The 16,262-nt window shown below is 36.5% G+C and overlaps 2 protein-coding genes across 2 annotated transcripts; one reads left to right on the plus strand and one right to left on the minus strand.

The window, feature by feature from the left end:
• Positions 1–231: 231 nt before the first annotated feature.
• On the minus strand, positions 232–11,175 carry LOC132197248 (ADP-ribosylation factor 6). Its single transcript, XM_059620401.1, has 5 exons — positions 11,084–11,175; positions 3,160–3,286; positions 2,593–2,696; positions 2,329–2,527; positions 232–1,780 (listed from the first exon to the last, which is right to left on the minus strand). Exons 2-5 carry the CDS (start codon positions 3,239–3,241, stop codon positions 1,638–1,640), a joined length of 528 nt encoding a protein of 175 aa, XP_059476384.1. The 5' UTR covers positions 3,242–3,286; positions 11,084–11,175; the 3' UTR covers positions 232–1,637.
• Positions 11,176–11,990: 815 nt separating this feature from the next.
• On the plus strand, positions 11,991–14,938 carry LOC132197247 (uncharacterized). Its single transcript, XM_059620399.1, has 6 exons — positions 11,991–12,365; positions 12,440–12,648; positions 12,708–12,818; positions 13,944–14,047; positions 14,107–14,253; positions 14,470–14,938. The coding sequence occupies exons 1-6, from the start codon at positions 12,251–12,253 to the stop codon at positions 14,768–14,770; spliced, it is 987 nt and encodes a 328-aa protein (XP_059476382.1). The 5' UTR covers positions 11,991–12,250; the 3' UTR covers positions 14,771–14,938.
• The last annotated feature ends 1,324 nt before the right edge of the window (positions 14,939–16,262 follow it).

Consider the following 16,262-nt stretch of genomic DNA (forward strand, 5'->3'; position numbering starts at 1 on the left):
CTCTTCGCACGCACAGATTATCCAATTAATTACCGGCGGCGCTAAAAGTGACAGTGGAAATCTCCATAGCTTGTTTTGAGGCTAATTGGCTTTTGGGAACTTTCATTGGGGAAATGGAGAAACAAACATGAACGAAATTATTGAAATTAAGAACCTCGAGGAACAATTAAATTGCCATAAACAAATTGAGGATGAATGGATTTTTTAATGAAATCACTACAAACATTCGAATTCATTAAAAAATGAAATATTGTTTATTGTTATGTTTCTTTTTTTATAAATATGTCAATTGGAATAGCGAACCCTTGAAGGTTGTTTGAGTTCGAAACCTTTCAACAACAATGTTTAACCAAACAAGTATAATAATTTCAATAGGCCAAGAAAAAACTACCATAGAGACACTCATTTACTCGTCCACTGCAGTGCCCAAATGAGAGCTGTGCAAATAAAAATGATAGCCAGAGAGACTGGAAACAATGTGAAGAGAATTCTCATACACTTGAGTAAGCTTGCTTAGCAGAAATTTTGCACTATTTCCAAAATTTATCTATTTTTGTCATATTGCCACAATTTACTTTTTTTAAATTCTTTGCAGCTTAAGTTAAATCATTGCTTTAGGCAATCACATATTTTATTCTTTTTGTCCCCGTGCACAATTTGCATCAATTAGTTAATTAGTATGAAGCATTTAATTAGTTACACCATGGCGTACGAGTTTCTTTTTTCCAAAGCTACTGCTCTTTCTTTCTTTCTTATTTCGGTCACATTAATTATATTTTAGCTATCACATCATTAGCAATGGAAAGTAACAAGTTTCTTTCAATAGGCTTTTCTCAACAATACAGGTGACACAATCATTTCAAAAAATTATGTTTCATTTTTCATACTTTGGAATTAGAGCAATAATCAGGGCTGAGGATCTGCGGGCTGTAATTCAATTATTAAATTTCCTATGTCAAAAAGGAAGTTATGAGACGGAAAAATCTTTGCAGTCTATTGACACTTTTAACAACACGGCCAGTTTCAAAATGCGAGGTACAAGCTGAACTGGCCCAGACACAATGAGTAATTTCCGCAGCCCGTCGATATCAGCTTTTGGCAATGTCACTAAAGCTGCATAATTATTTCTAATTTTGCATTCTCTTTTTTTCTCTCACAACTCTAGAATGTGAAATCTATAGTTATGTTTGCTAATGCATTTTTTTAGCAGAATTTGTTAACTAAGAAGCTAACAAAAGTGTCGCGCTTGCTGTTGTGTAATAATAATAATGTACAGCACATTATCCAGAGTAAAACTAGTAATTAAACTGTACAATTTTATGCATCCATCTAATTATAATATGTAGTAGTTACATGATTCATTAAAATCTCACTGAAAGCATCCACACAATTTTTTACACGCTACCACGCACACAGAGTACAAGTTCTGGACATCTCGCACAGGAGTCTCTCTCTTTCAATTTTGCAGACTTTTCGGACTGGAGCCTCTTAATCCCCACTTGCAGGTGTCATCACGGTCTCTCGACAGCTTGTCAATGCTGGAAGAGAGCTGGCTGGCAGGCAGACCAAGGCCGAGAGGCGACGACAACACCCAGTGCGTGTGTGTCTCCTTACTCAAGTGGGGATTAGGTCCCTTCTCATAATTTGTGGTTCGACGTAAGCCACGTGAGGCCCTCGTAAAGTCCATCACCAGTGGTGGCACACGATGGCTGCACATACCAATTTCGGTCACGTATCCTCGTCAAACCAAGTTTCTCCTGGATTTCATACGGTTTCATGGCTGCAAAACAATACATTTGTAAAAAAATAAAACACAAAAAAAAAATACAAAAAAAATATCACCAATATTCAAATTGAATAGCAATTTAAAAAAGCCCTCAAAGGATACACAGCAGATAGAAAAGTGAGAAGAAAAATTGAGTTGAAAGAGCTGCAGTTATTTAATTATTAAGAAGATAAAATTTCTCTTCAATGCTCTTTAGCTTGAAAGCTTTTTGTTTTTTGTAGCTTCGAGTGGAGGAAAATTGGATTCTTATCAAACTGGAGGTCAAGGATTTTATTAGGAAATTCTTATTTGCTCTTTACAAACTCAATGTCATTTTGTGATATTAGATAAAAAAAAACATTAAAGAAGGAAAAAACTTAGTGATGAGCAATCACTTTCAATCGTGTGAAATTTAAAAAAAAAACTTGTTTATATTTCATTTACAGACACAAGGATTTCTTTTATATGAAATAAAATGGGGGAATTTTTTTTAACGTGAGGCAGCAAATTTCTAAAGATTGATGTTTTAATCCCAAGAAATGCAACTGGACTAGATAACGCACCATCTGGTAGGTCTTGTTTGTTGGCAAATATTAGAATGATGGCATCTCTCATTTCCCTGTCATTGATGATCCTGTGCAGCTCTTGCCTGGCTTCGTCGATGCGATCTCTGTCCGCACAGTCGACTACGAAAATGAGCCCCTGCGTTCCCGTGTAGTAGTGGCGCCACAGAGGTCGGATTTTATCTTGCCCACCCACGTCCTGCAATAAAAGAAATGTTACACAAAAAAGTCTTGTTAAGTTTAGCCAAGTGAATGAATTCTCACCCAAACATTGAATTTGACGTTTTTATAAGTGACTGTCTCAACGTTGAACCCAACAGTGGGTATCGTCGTCACGGACTGGCCCAGCTTCAATTTGTACAAAATAGCTGATTTGCAGGTCAAGGAAGATAATTACAAAAAACTAGTGACATTTTATCAGTAAATCAAATAAGGGTGTTGGCCAATCGAAAATTGCAGCGGTTGATTAATGGACAGACTGTCAGTCAGGAAATTAGAACTTATTGAGGTCACATGAAATTTCATTATCATTATGCACTTCATGAGTTAATCACCAGGGGGTCAATCAACTCGAATGTAGCACCAACTGGCTGATATAGCTCAGCACTAGAAAGTAAAAATACAAAATCAGAAAAATTATAGGCAGAGAAAAAATAAAAGTGACAAGGAGAATGTAAATTTCAGCCTTAAAAGAAAAAAATAGTTTTAATGTGTTGAAATAGAAAAATTTAAGCTTTAACTGTCCATCCTTGGAATGCAAAAGCAAATATCTGTGATAACATTTAGGTGCACTGATGGTTTCGACGAAAGCGTTGTTTTGGAAAAGGATACTGGTTTTGCCGGCAGCGTCGAGGCCGAGCATGAGAATTCGCATCTCTTTGTTGCCGAAGATCTTGGAAAGCAGCTTGCCCATAGCTGCGGAGTGTTAGTGGCAGCCCAGTGATACCAACAACAGCCCCTGCGAACAACAATCAAGACATCATCAGTATGGCGTCACACACTCTGCTATTTTACTATTTATTTGGCCCGTTATCTTATCACGCCTGCCCGCCGCGTCGCTCGATTCCGGCTCGCTGGCAAAATTCAAAAGACCGCAGAAGGGAGCCGGCTTAATTCGCGATCGCCCATCGAGTACTAAATGCCACTTAAACCGAGAGTCACGCAACTCCTCCTGACTAACTAAGCCTTTGATCAACATTGAACGAGCAGCAGACTTGAATTAGCCTCGCCACAAAAGGAAAGAAAATAAGGCCGAATGAATGAAACCGGACTTGTCAAGATCAACTTGCACAAGCTAAAGCTGATTTTCATTTAATTACATTTGAATAAAACCTTAATCAATTAATTAATATTATTAATTAGAAGATTCTTGGCACGTTATTCAAAAAAACTAAAACCATTTTAAGTTTTCATTAAGTTAAACCTCTAAACATTCTAAATAGAAATCAAGCAGAAAGCCAATCATATTTTTATGCTTATTTTTTATTTTTGAAATCAATCTTTAGAGTTAGTACATTCAATATAATTGTTTAATTTGAAATAAAAAAAATTTTTTACACCAAATTTGATACCAACGCCCAACTTAAGTTTTCCTCGACATTAAACGAAATAAATTAAAAGAATTTTCCTGTATTTTTCTACAAAACGAGTTACTTCGCAGGTTAAAATCAAACCTCCCAAGCGGAACAAGGCAAATAACATGCGATTTACCACCTTGAAGGTTCAGAGCAAAGGGTTTATTTTGTTAGCGTAATGAGGTTGAGTGCAGAAGAGTTTCGACACCGTAAATCAAACATCCGAGGTTAAATGTCAAACATTTCATCTCGTCGCGTTTAACCCCTGCTCAGTGTTGCCGCCGACACGGCGACGGGTAAATAGACTCTGACGTCACTTCACTCGGAAGTTCCAATTCCGGCGACTTGAGCATAAATTTCAAATTAAGGCGTCGCAGTGAAAAAAGCAATTTGGCTGATTTGGTTGTTTGAGTCGAGCCAACAAATTATTCAGAACGCAGGTCAGTTCCTCTCACCATCGCCCTTGAGATGAACACGGCTGGCCGACAATGGAAACATTCAAGTCTTGCCCACCGAGGTGGAAATAAAACTGTATTTCACGTTCTTTTGGAATGAGGTATGCATGCTAAATAAGAAACTTTCACGCTTATTGATCAATAATTGTTCTAGATGTGATTATTTTTGCTTCTTATGAAAAAATTTATAAAATTCTCTATACTTAATTGAAAATTAAAAAAAAAATGTACATGATAAAGGTTTGCCCCTTTTTTAAATTTATGGTTTGGGCAGATTTGGGATTGAATAAAAAATAATTTGTAAAAGCTTGTGAAAAAAATTGCGCTAAAATTCAATTATTATTTTTTAACAATTGTTTTTTTACAAAGGATCTTGGTTTTAAATATTATAGAAGTAAAGATGGTAAAATACTTTCCAAACTCGTCAATAACATTTGAAATTCATTAAAAATATGCCCAAAAATTCATTGCAAAAGATGATACCAATTATTCATTTGTAAAAATTTTAAGTTATGAACAAATTTGTAAGTAAAATTCAGATTTTTTCCTTTTTTCCAGTGTTCTTTGTTTGGAATTTAAAGCCAGGCAATTCAAATTCCCTCTGGTCAATGACACCGTTTGCTGAAATTGCACCTGACCGGCGCATCGTAATTACGTTGAATGGTGGTGGCACTGAGTGGCCTCGGGGCCAAAGTCCGAAATACCGTAATGGCAATTTCTTTGCTCTGCTACTGGCTGTCGGGCTCAAAACTGTTTCAACTTTAGAAAAGAAATTCTTGCGGCGAGGAAATTCAATTGCAAAGCCGGCTCGGTTCTCTCTTGAAAAGCCCAAGAAAATGTAAAAATAAAAAATAAAAACGAGTGCGTGAGCGGAGCAGGTGAAGAGCTCTTGGAATTTTTAACAAAAAGGGCTGTGTTGAGTTTGCGTGTAATAATTAATGCAGCGTGTATGTTGTAATGTTGGCGTGCGACAAGACGTTTTACGTATGCACACCCACATCCATCCGCCACGCTGACGAGCCCGAGTGAGTCATCGACCGGCGGATAAAATTGATACCAGCATCCAAGGACTGCGAAAAAAACTCTGTTCAGCAGTGCTGGAAATAATTAGACGCGACGGAGACGACGGGCTTATCGCGAATCAAGAAGTGTCGAATGACGGCAACGAAAATACGCAAATCTCTACAGAGAAAAAGATGACTTGTATTCTTTGGAAAAATGTAAATCATGAACGAAAATAGTGATATCAGAATGACGTAAGAAAAAATAAACCTAGATTTAAAAAAAAACAATCTGATTTTTATATAAACTCTGTTCTAATATTATTCGAATATTTTTCCCATATCTACATTTTATTTTTTTTTAATTATAATTTTATTTAATAGGAATAACCAGTAAAATTAATACTAACAATAATTGGGAATGGAGTGATTCTATCAATTTAAATTAATAAATGATAATAAAAAATTGTGCTAGAGGTTTCAATCTAAACTCAGTTTCTTTAGATCTCGCTTTCAAGGGAAAAACAAATCAGAGTTTCTACTGGAACAAAAGAGAGAAGCAAAGTTGTGTCCTTTCTGAGCTCTTAAAATTGCACTCTTTCTTTGCCGTGACACTGGTAATGGATTTTTCGTGTAGACCAAATTTACTCATCGTCAGACGAGGGGAGGCTCGGCAAGGTGTCTTATAAATTTTCTGTTTGCGCTTCCTTTGCGTGTTTGTCTCGAGTTGGTTGCATCAAACGCCATTCGTCTACAATCGTACTTGCATTCATATGCAAATGCAGCATGCAATATGGAGAATTGCACGCAAAACGTGTCCCGATTTCCATCTACAACGAATCGACCTTTAAAAAATGTTCTTTATTCTCGTCGCGAGGTGCGAAACGGTTTTGCCGGCAGTTGTCACTTTTCACGCCGCAATAATTGTTTAACACGTTGAAACGGAGAATGCACTTACACGCGGTTGTACTGCTTCTGATCCCGACAGAAATTTCAGGCAAAAAAAGTTTTCACGAGAAAATAAGCACCCCTGCTATTGGCATGGAAAAAATTACAAAAGAAATTTCTCCTTTGAACTTCATTCGTGCGGAAGTTGGGCTCCAGCGACAAGCCAAATTATTTTTGGAACAACAATTTTAAGAGAACAAAAAATACAGAATGGTTGTATGAAAATATTACACTATTTTTTTTTTTTTAATTATTCAACTAAAACCATTTAACATTTTTAATTTATAAATACATATATTTCCTTATTAAGCTATAATTTCTATACAAAATTATCTTGCAGGAAATAAGAAAAATGTATTTCACCAGTATTTCAGTTTTCCTAACATTGTAAAAGATAAATTTTAATAAAAAAAAAATAATAATAATTGGCGAAATTTGACGATAAGTTAAATTATAAATTTAATATTACTTGAAAAAAATTATTAAATTAATTATGAATCTTTTTATTCATGACCAGGTCAACAGAACAACTTCTCACATTTCATTCATTCGAGTGAGAGCAAAATTGCATATTTTCAAATTTTATTTTTCAAGGTGCTGATGCAGAGTCAGGTCAGCAAAACTACCTAGAAAAAAACTGGCAAACAACACTAACTGTGGCTTCGAGAGTCGATTTCGGAAATTAACCTGATTAAAAAGTGGAAATTTCGTTGAATTTTCTTAACAGTCTGTGGGTCGGGACACCGCATACAATGGCCTCTCGTGAGAATGGGACCCGCTCTTTATTGCTAGGACGACGGTGTGTGAGAACAGGAGACACACACACAGGCAGCGGTTCTGTTGTGATCTGGCTGCGGGTGGATGCGTCGCTTGTGCATTCCTCGAATGCTTCCACAGACAGCGCGATCCTAATTTTTCATAGCTTGTTTACCGAACTGACAATAAAGGAGCGGCAGAACTTCTCGAAATATCACATGAACGAATTATTTAAATTTCGTCCTTGAATTAAATTTAATAAAAATTATTTAAATATTGTTGATTTTTTTTAATAAAATTTCCGGTTCATTCTAGAAGATTAATGCGGGTTTTTACAGAGCTCAGTTTTGTCGCAAAATGGCCCACATGAGTCTCAAAAGTGCCTCTTTCTCTTTTTTCCTCCAAATAAATAATTCATGACGGAGCCTGTGCCTGTCCAACGCAGCGGAAAATTCAATTCCCGGTGATGACGGACAGAAAAAAGGGAAAAGAGCCCGGTTGAGAATTGACTTTTGATGGGGCGAATGAGAAAGACTCGAACGAACAATCAAGTGCAGATGAGTAAATTTATTTTCGATTTTGGCAGACTTCCGAGAATGGCGGCAGTGAAATTTTTTATTTCTTGGAGAGCGAGAGAGAAAAAGTCTCTGTGCGCGCGGTTTAAGCTGTTTTGCATTGAATCTTTCAGCAGCGGAGAAAAAGCTGCCTGGTGGAGAGAAAGGGCGACAGGAATGCGGTTTGCACACTTAAATCACTCGCCCGCGTTGATTTGTGCGCGCCCCAGCTTTGTGTCGCGAAAAATGAGCGAAAATTCAATTTTCCGCTCTCGCCTCGCTTGAATCTTGATTTATGAATTGCTGGCGAAAAGTCAAGGGGGAAAATATGTGCACGTGTGTTTTCTGCGTGTCACCAAAAGGTATGTAATGTGCACTTTCTACGCAACCGGTTTCAAAAGGAAAGATAATAAAATAAATCAAAATTTCGACCTGCATTTAAACTTAACTCTCTGAAATTTTAAAAGAGGAGATTTGCATACAGTCAATTTGTTTTAGTTTCTTTTAATTTAAGTATAGTAAATTTGTATAATTAAATTTGAATTTATATTATTCTGGATGGACACGAAAATTTAAATTCTAAAAATTAATGATTTTGTTATCTTCTCGAATAACTGCAAAATACTTTTTAAAGATCTTGAAACTTGGCTTAAATGAAGAAAATGTATTTTATTTTGTGCTTTTTTCCATTTTCATTTAGTATTTCTGATCGGGGTGGAGAATGAAGTTATGAAACAAGAGCTAGGGCTAAATAATTCACGACGGTCGCATTGTTTCGCTTCTTTTTCGCATGAAAATTTTATTGCGGCACTGGCGCCGGGCCAGACTAGACCCCTAGAGCAACAGCCCCATGCAAATCGCCGCACACCAAATGCAAATGCCACACGATTATGGAGATCCAATAAGCAGATGCCGGAAAATTTACATTTATTCATAGCTAGGACATCAATTCGTATGTCTGCACAATAATTTTTTGCAAATATAACAATTATCAGTTTTGGCAACGTCTTAAAATTTTTTTATTTAAAATTAAATTATTTGCATTGAATATCAAACAGAATTTAATTAAATGAGACCCACAGAACTTGATATATAGAAATGTCAAATTCCTTGAATTTAAAATTTGCAAGAAAAAAATAAGAGGGTAAATAAATATATTTGGTAAAAGGAAGTTACGGTCAAGTGGTTAATGCAGAAGTGGTCGACAGAAGGGCTCTTTGCAAATTCAGCGACGGCGGCGGCGAGACGGAAAATCGCAGAGTCAATAAATCGCGAGCCAGACGGGGTCGGTGGGAAAAGCCCTCGCCTAATTGAAGTAATGAGGCGCCATTAACCAGCACCCCTGCGTTTCGGCCCGAAAAGTGATTGAATTTAGCGAGGACAAAAGCAGATGCGTCGAATTTGCAGGAAATTAAGTTGATGAAACCAAATTAGACCCGGGGAGGGAGGGAGGGAGGGAAGGGCGTGAGACACCGGCCGGCGAGGCTGAAATTGATATTTTTTGCACCACTTGATATGCGCGCCGACCCAGCGACATCTTCGGTTTCAAGCGCCGGACCTCTTTTGCATTTTGACTCTACCAAGTGTTTTTTGCGATTCACAACAACAACAACGGGTCAGAATTAAACTAAATTTCAAGAGAGATGTAATTAATTTTTATCTAATTGAAAAAATACGTTTTCAATTTAACGTTCATAATTATAAAATTTTCAATTTCAAAATTCAAGCTCATTAGCTTTTCACAATTCAGATGTTAAGAAAGCCCAAGTTGCAATGGTACGTTTGGTATCAAAACAAATCAAATTAAACTTCTTAAAGCCAATTGACCACACAAAAATTTGCGAGCGAATTTCAAAATTTAAATTGTGTTAAAACTTCAACTGACTTCAACATTAAACTGCTGATTACTAATTTTTCGTTAAAAATTCTTACATAAAAACTTTCTCTCATTTTAATTTGCTATCGACATAAATGTAAAAAAAAAATTATAAATTATTTTAATTCAGCAGACGTTATTTTCATTCAACATTTCCTAGTTCCAAAAATAATATGATTTATACTTATGAAGGGTACGGAACTAACAAATCAAGAACAAAGTTATCAGCAAAAAAAAAATGAGGGAAAAAATATTTAAAATACAACATAAAGGAATTTTCTTTATCCACTTGAAAATATCATTTTATTAGAAAATTTTAAATGATTTGATTTTAGGTTTGAGCATAAACACATTAATAGGTAAATTGAGTGGGGGAAATCAATTTTAAAATGCAAAATAAATGTATTCTAGATTTTAAATTGTTTATCTATATCTAATTTTGTCATTACTGAAATTAAGCATATAAATTTAAACGTAAAACAAAAAATCTTAAATTTATAAAACGAATAAAAATAGAATAATGTCAATTAATGACGTGAATCACTCAAACAATTTTAATCTACTACTGCCTCTTATCTTATATAAATGTGTGGCAAAGATCCCTTGTGGTGTCATTTGAAATAGCTTTTACAGCTTAAGCAAAATAATAATAATAAAAAAACTAATGCGAAATTGACTTGAAGTGCTCAAACTCACGCCACCCTCGTAAAAGCAACTGCAATATCCGCTTGAAAATCGCGACTTGCAAAGCTCTGTGTGGCACGTGACAGATGTGTACCGAAGTACCAAGTCGTTAGTCTTTATTTCTCTCATTAGCTTATTTGGCGGTGGAAAGGCCGCTGCCGAGCCAACAAAAGTGAACAAAGGGGGAAGAGCTCACTGAGTTTAGTGGCAAGACCAGTTTCGGGCGCGAAAAAATAGGGCGTGCAGCTGTGATGCTTTTTACCGTGACGTCACCTCCCGTGCCACTCAAAACTGTAACTCAAGTGTCAATTCAATAAGAAATTCCAATTAAATTTCATAATTACACCAAAGGTGAAGAAATTATAATAATAATAATAATATTAATATAAATTTGTTCTTTTTTTTAAACAATTTGTTAAAATTCCTCTTTTGAATTCTAAAGAAAGTTTTAAGTATTTATTGAAAAGGACAAAATTTGGCACGGTTCGTATAAATAAATGAATTTTTTATGAATTATCCGGCCTGCGAGTGGCGACCAAAACGATCAAATTCCAGGAAGCGAGCGAGGGCGGTGCACGTTCGCGCAGTTCCCTGTGCGACCGTTTTGATTTCCGTCGGCGCCGCGACCCGCCGATACGCGGCGCCTCAAGTGACAGCAGAGACACGTCGGCGCCGATCGTGCCGACGCAGTCGTGCATCGGCAATAAAACGGCTCAAAACACTGCACGGTGCAGGTTGTCGTCGACGTGAAACTCGGTTCATCATGGCCGTCTCATCTGGGCTTAACGGAAGGTCGGCGGCGATCGGGGCCGCGGCCGGCGCCCCCCGGCCCGCCGACCGCGCCCCCGCTTGCCAGCGACGCCGGACACCGTCCGGTCGGCCCGTGGGCCGCCTTTGATCCGCTTACCTCTCAACATTGACAATTAAAACCGGATTTTTGTCGGACACCACCACATCACACTCACTGCACTGCCAACTGCCTATTTTGACTGACACATGCTGCCCTCTGCCGGTGGCCGCCAAAATAGTCACTGCAAGAATTTTAGTTCCCAACATCGCCTGCAAAGGGCGCGTTTGGCAGGGTAAATGAATTAAAAATGAAACTTTTCTTGCGCTAGAGTCTAGAGATGCTCAGAAAAATATTCTCTAACAGAGATTATATTTTTTACATTACCTTTTCCAAGGCGACAAAGGCTGGAAAATTAAATTAGGAATTTCATAATAGAACAAAATTAAAAATTATTTTATTTCTCAATTGAAGAAGGAAAATAGGGAAAATAGTAAATAGTAATTAAAAAAAATATATGTATATTATATTATTTTTTGTAGTAGAATTTTAATAATTTTAGGATTGAGGGTTGATTCGTGGTGATTTTAATTTAAATTCGACTTTTCCTTGATGGGTTGTGCGAGTTGTTTATTTTTTTGAGCAGGATATTGTCCTTCTTAATAAATAAACAACTCACTAAATCCATCGAGGAAAAGCCGACTTTAAATTAAAAACACCATTTATATTATAATTAATATTTTTTTGAAATTAATTTAAAAAAATATATCACGAAAGCATTACTGTGAGCAGCGAGTAATTCTCCCGGTCGTCTCTGCTTAAATACTACATACACATTTGATGGCAAAAGGATGACGTGTAAAATACTTTTTTTGTTGTTTTAATTGTTGTTTATTTGTCCAATTGATTATCTTAATTGTTTCTTCTGCTCAATTAAAACAAAATATTGAAAATTAAAAATAAAGCTTAATAATGGGTGCATTAAAAATGAGCAGAGGTCTACTAATTGTACCGCCGGCATCATAAATATATCTAAGGAAATAATACAATATAAATATTAAATCATGGTCAAAAAACAAAATCAGCAAGAATTAAATTTTTTCCAACAGGCTAAATGGTTAAAAAAAAAATTACAAGAATTTTAATGACTACATTGTTGCAAGTCATATAAGATATCATTGTTGCTTGTTGATCCCAGTTGCAGCTTTTCGACGTTCAATCCAATCCGTTTTATTTTCTTTTTAATTTTGGAGGAAAAGTAAACTCAAAGTAATATTACTTATTTATATGACGGAACAAAACATGCGTGGAGCTGAAGGCGTGCAACAATTAGAAGATCTAACTGCGGCCCTCCTGGATATCCGTTCTCAGCAAATTGAATCTTGCTCGAGTAATCTGGCAAGTAAAATTTTGAAAGAAGTTTTAATTATTTTAAAACCGCAGTTTCTCTAATAATATCTCTTATTCAAAAGGAAGCCCAGAAACTCCTCGTGGCCAAGTGGGACTGCGCATTGCTCGACCTGAAGAAATCGCTAGAAGCGTGTTGCTCGCAAATTATCAATGTGATAATCAGGCCCAAAACCGCGGACGCTTATTGCCAATATACGGAGAGCCCAGATTTTAAGGACGAGCAGGAGCTTTACGAGGAGAGAATAACAGTGAAAACGAAATCTCATTCACAAAAGGTTTTGAAATTTTTGCCAACCAAATAATTCTAAAATTTTCAAGATTAAAATTTTCGCAGAAAAAACTTTCTCCGATCCCTGAGGTTGAAAGACTTGAAAGCGCCGAAGTGGTTGACGGTGGTTTGCCCCAAAGTAGTTGGCAGAAAAAGTGGAGTGAGCATCAGACTCGGGTAATAATACAATTGATTTTTAATATTAATTCTCAAATTGAAGCACGTGTGCGCGTGGAAATGTTAGAAATGGGAAAAAACCTTGATTTAAATCAGAGTTAAAGTGGCAAAACCTTCTGAGAATGACAATTATGGCAACAGGTGCCTCGTAAAGTTCTGCTGGGGTTTGTTATTTAAATGTCAAACTGCGAGACGGCGCATCATCACCTCTCTTTAACACGCGAGTAATAAGCAGAGCGTGCCCTTGGTGCTCACTCGCGTTTCCGCATTATTCATAGCAAAACAAGGTGATTTACCCGCAAATTGAAAAGATCGCATCTACACGCTTTTTGTCCTTTTTCGAGATTGAATAAATTTTAAAAATTCATGGGAGCATTATGCGGCGAATACTTCCTATGTGGGAAATTTAATGAATCAGCAAGCAGAAACGAAATGAGGATGAGCGACTTTTAATGAAACCTTCTATTGTAGAAGGTCATAAAAGGATGATTTTCTACTTCCAAGAATATGATTTGATTAAAACGTAAAAAATTATCATGGTGAACTTCATCATACGCAATTTGTCCATCATACAGATACAAGCTTTTTATTAAAGCGCTCTATGAAGGATTTATTTCAGTTATTTAACTTTATCATTGTACGCTTTAGCATATAAAAAATATTATGCCTGACATAAATCATAAAATTTTATTTTTATGACATTGTTGAATTAAATATTAATAAATTAATATAAACATATATTTTTATTTTAAAATTATTGTTTATTTTGTTATGTTATCCATTAATCAATTTTTGTGTAACAAATCAGAGTTTCATTATTTTTTATTACTTTTAAATGAAAAAAATTAATAATATAACGCAAAATTTCATGTTATTCATTGTTACGAAACTTACAGTTAAATATCACACTGCGGAAGTTAAGTTGGTGCTAAATTTAAAAAAAAAAACACTTTTTTATATCAATTTAGTTATCGAGTTTAGTTTCCAACACTCAAATACCTCAAGGAAAATATTTATATATTTTTTTAAAGAGGAAATAAGATTTTTCTAACATTGCATTAATTGCTTGAATAGAAATATTTTAAATGATATATTAAACTTTAAAATTCTTTATTTCATAATTAGGAGGCATCTACGCAAGTGACTCCGCCAGCTACGCCAAGCAGACTGAGGATAGACTTGTCCAAAGTTCAGTCCAGTGATAGTTCGCAAAACAACTTGATGGATAGGTTTGGGCGTTCAGGAAAAATTGCGACGTTCCCGTTTTTTGACGGTAATATTTTTTCAGAGGCAGGCAGTTTACTCAAACCCAGCGTGAGGCTCCACGCAAGGCCTGTGCCCGGCCCAGCAGCATCCCTGGTGCTATTAATGAAGATCCACCGAGACGATTAAGAAATCTCTCCAAAAAGAAAGTGCGTCCAGAATCGCCTTGTGGGTGAGCAGAAGCGTTCTTTATTTGCCAAAAGTTAATTATGGGTTTGAAAATTGGCTTTTAGTAATTGTCTGGAGAGCGGAAGAAATAATAGAGCGGTGCTCCAAAATTATTAATCTAATTCACCACGCTCACGATTTAATTTAGTATCACATCCGTTGTTTTGCTTCTGTTTTGTAAACTTGGCGGTTTAAAACTAATTGTGCCCAATTTTAATAGTGACCAGAGTAGCAGTCTGAAAAGCACATCCTCTGAAGACGTTGGCGGAATGGTCCAATTTCACCCTTCCACCCCTTCTAAAAAGAAAGGGTATTGGAGAAGTCCGATGGCCAAGGGTCCGTTCTGGGCTGTCACCAGATGCACCCCAAGGGCACAACCCAGAAAGGGAGAAAAGTGGATCGACATCGCATTTGTGAGAGTGGACAGGAGCTGTCCCTGCGAAGTCAGCGAATACCCAGTGGGTGGAGTTCTGACCGTTGCCACTGATGTCTTCAAGGAAGGATACGGTAGTCAGCGATGAAATCGTACAAGCAGAGCTTGTCAGATTATTTTGTAATACATTCATTTTTACTTTTCTTTTTTTAATGCTTCAACAGCCATGTTAGTATAAGATGTTCTTTCTCACCCTTTTATTTAATACAAAATTGTTAAAGTTTTTGTCGCAGCTATGTGTTAAAATATACTAGCATATTTTAACTTATAACTTAAAAGGTGAAATAAAGTCATTTAGCCGAGCTAATCATTTAAAAATTTTTGAGTTTCATTAGTTGTTCGAAGATTATTTGCATTTTAATTGTATAAAATCTTAGCATGTTTATAAACTTAAAACACGCATCTTAAAGAATAACTTTAAAAGTTCAAATTAATTAGCCGGAAATCCCTGTATAATTACAAACGTCAAAAGAGAGCAGCGCAATAGCCAGTGAAATTGACACTTGTTACGCTTATATAAAGGCTTCCTGGGATCGAGCAATTTAAAGAAAGTAATCAAGCTCGTTTTCTCTAATTAAATGCGAAATATCACTTTCATTTCAAGTTAATCTGATTTATGCAAATTATTGGCAAAAATTCACGACTTTCGGCTTAATGAAGCCGATTAACTACATTTTCGCAATCGACGGAGCTCATCAGATTTGACGACCTGCTCAAAAAAGGTCCGTTCTAAAAATTTGCCTCAATTGCTCAAGAAAAAGAGGTGGGTCTCCTCTCTCGTTTCTTTCTTTTTTTAATCCAGTCCGGGGTCGAATTGCACCGAGCGCGACAAGACTCTTGTCGGCATTTATGTCAACATCGTAATTGAGCGCTAAATCTTTCTATGTATGTAATTGATGGGCCGAGCAGTATTTTTATAAATTTCGAAGAGTGACGCGTCGGTCTGGTCGTTGTGCGCGAGGACCATGGTCATTAGGTAACAACGGGGCCAGTTTTTACGTGCTTTCTCAGCAATTCGAGAGCAGCATCATCCACGCCAACTGACGAAAGGTCAGTCCGCCGAGATTGTCGTAATATTGGTCAGCTATTCATTACCGCCGACATCTCGCGAGTGGGGATTTGTATTTTTTTTTTCTCTGCAGCTCTTCTTAAGGTCGCACACGGCAGCATCTCTTTGCGCTCTTCATCACGCGGCAGTGAAAGTGCAGAGGACACACACGCGCTCGCCGTCAGACTTGTATAAAAAAATTGTTACTGCCGAAACACGTAGCGGATTAAAAGAAAAATACAATTTATTAAATTCAAATCTGATGTTTATTTAGCGGAATATTATCGCCCGTGTTCTGCGAGAGAGTTAGCGAGACACTCTCTTTTTCTTTCTTTATTGCTGCAGCGCCTCTCATCTTTGGCATTTTTCCACGTCTGCATTTTATATTAAAGAGGAAGTGTTTCTCGAAAGATGTCAAACGCAACAAATGTGCGATTCCCATAAACCATAGCGCACCAAAACTGGTTTTAGAATCAAAGACAGAAGAAAAGTTTCACTCTCTCGGAGCGGCTTCTGCTTTTTTGACTTTTGA

This window comes from Neocloeon triangulifer, unplaced genomic scaffold (assembly GCF_031216515.1).
Source record: "Neocloeon triangulifer isolate White Clay Creek 2 clone unplaced genomic scaffold, ASM3121651v1 ptg000012l, whole genome shotgun sequence".
NCBI classification, from domain to species: domain Eukaryota; kingdom Metazoa; phylum Arthropoda; class Insecta; order Ephemeroptera; family Baetidae; genus Neocloeon; species Neocloeon triangulifer.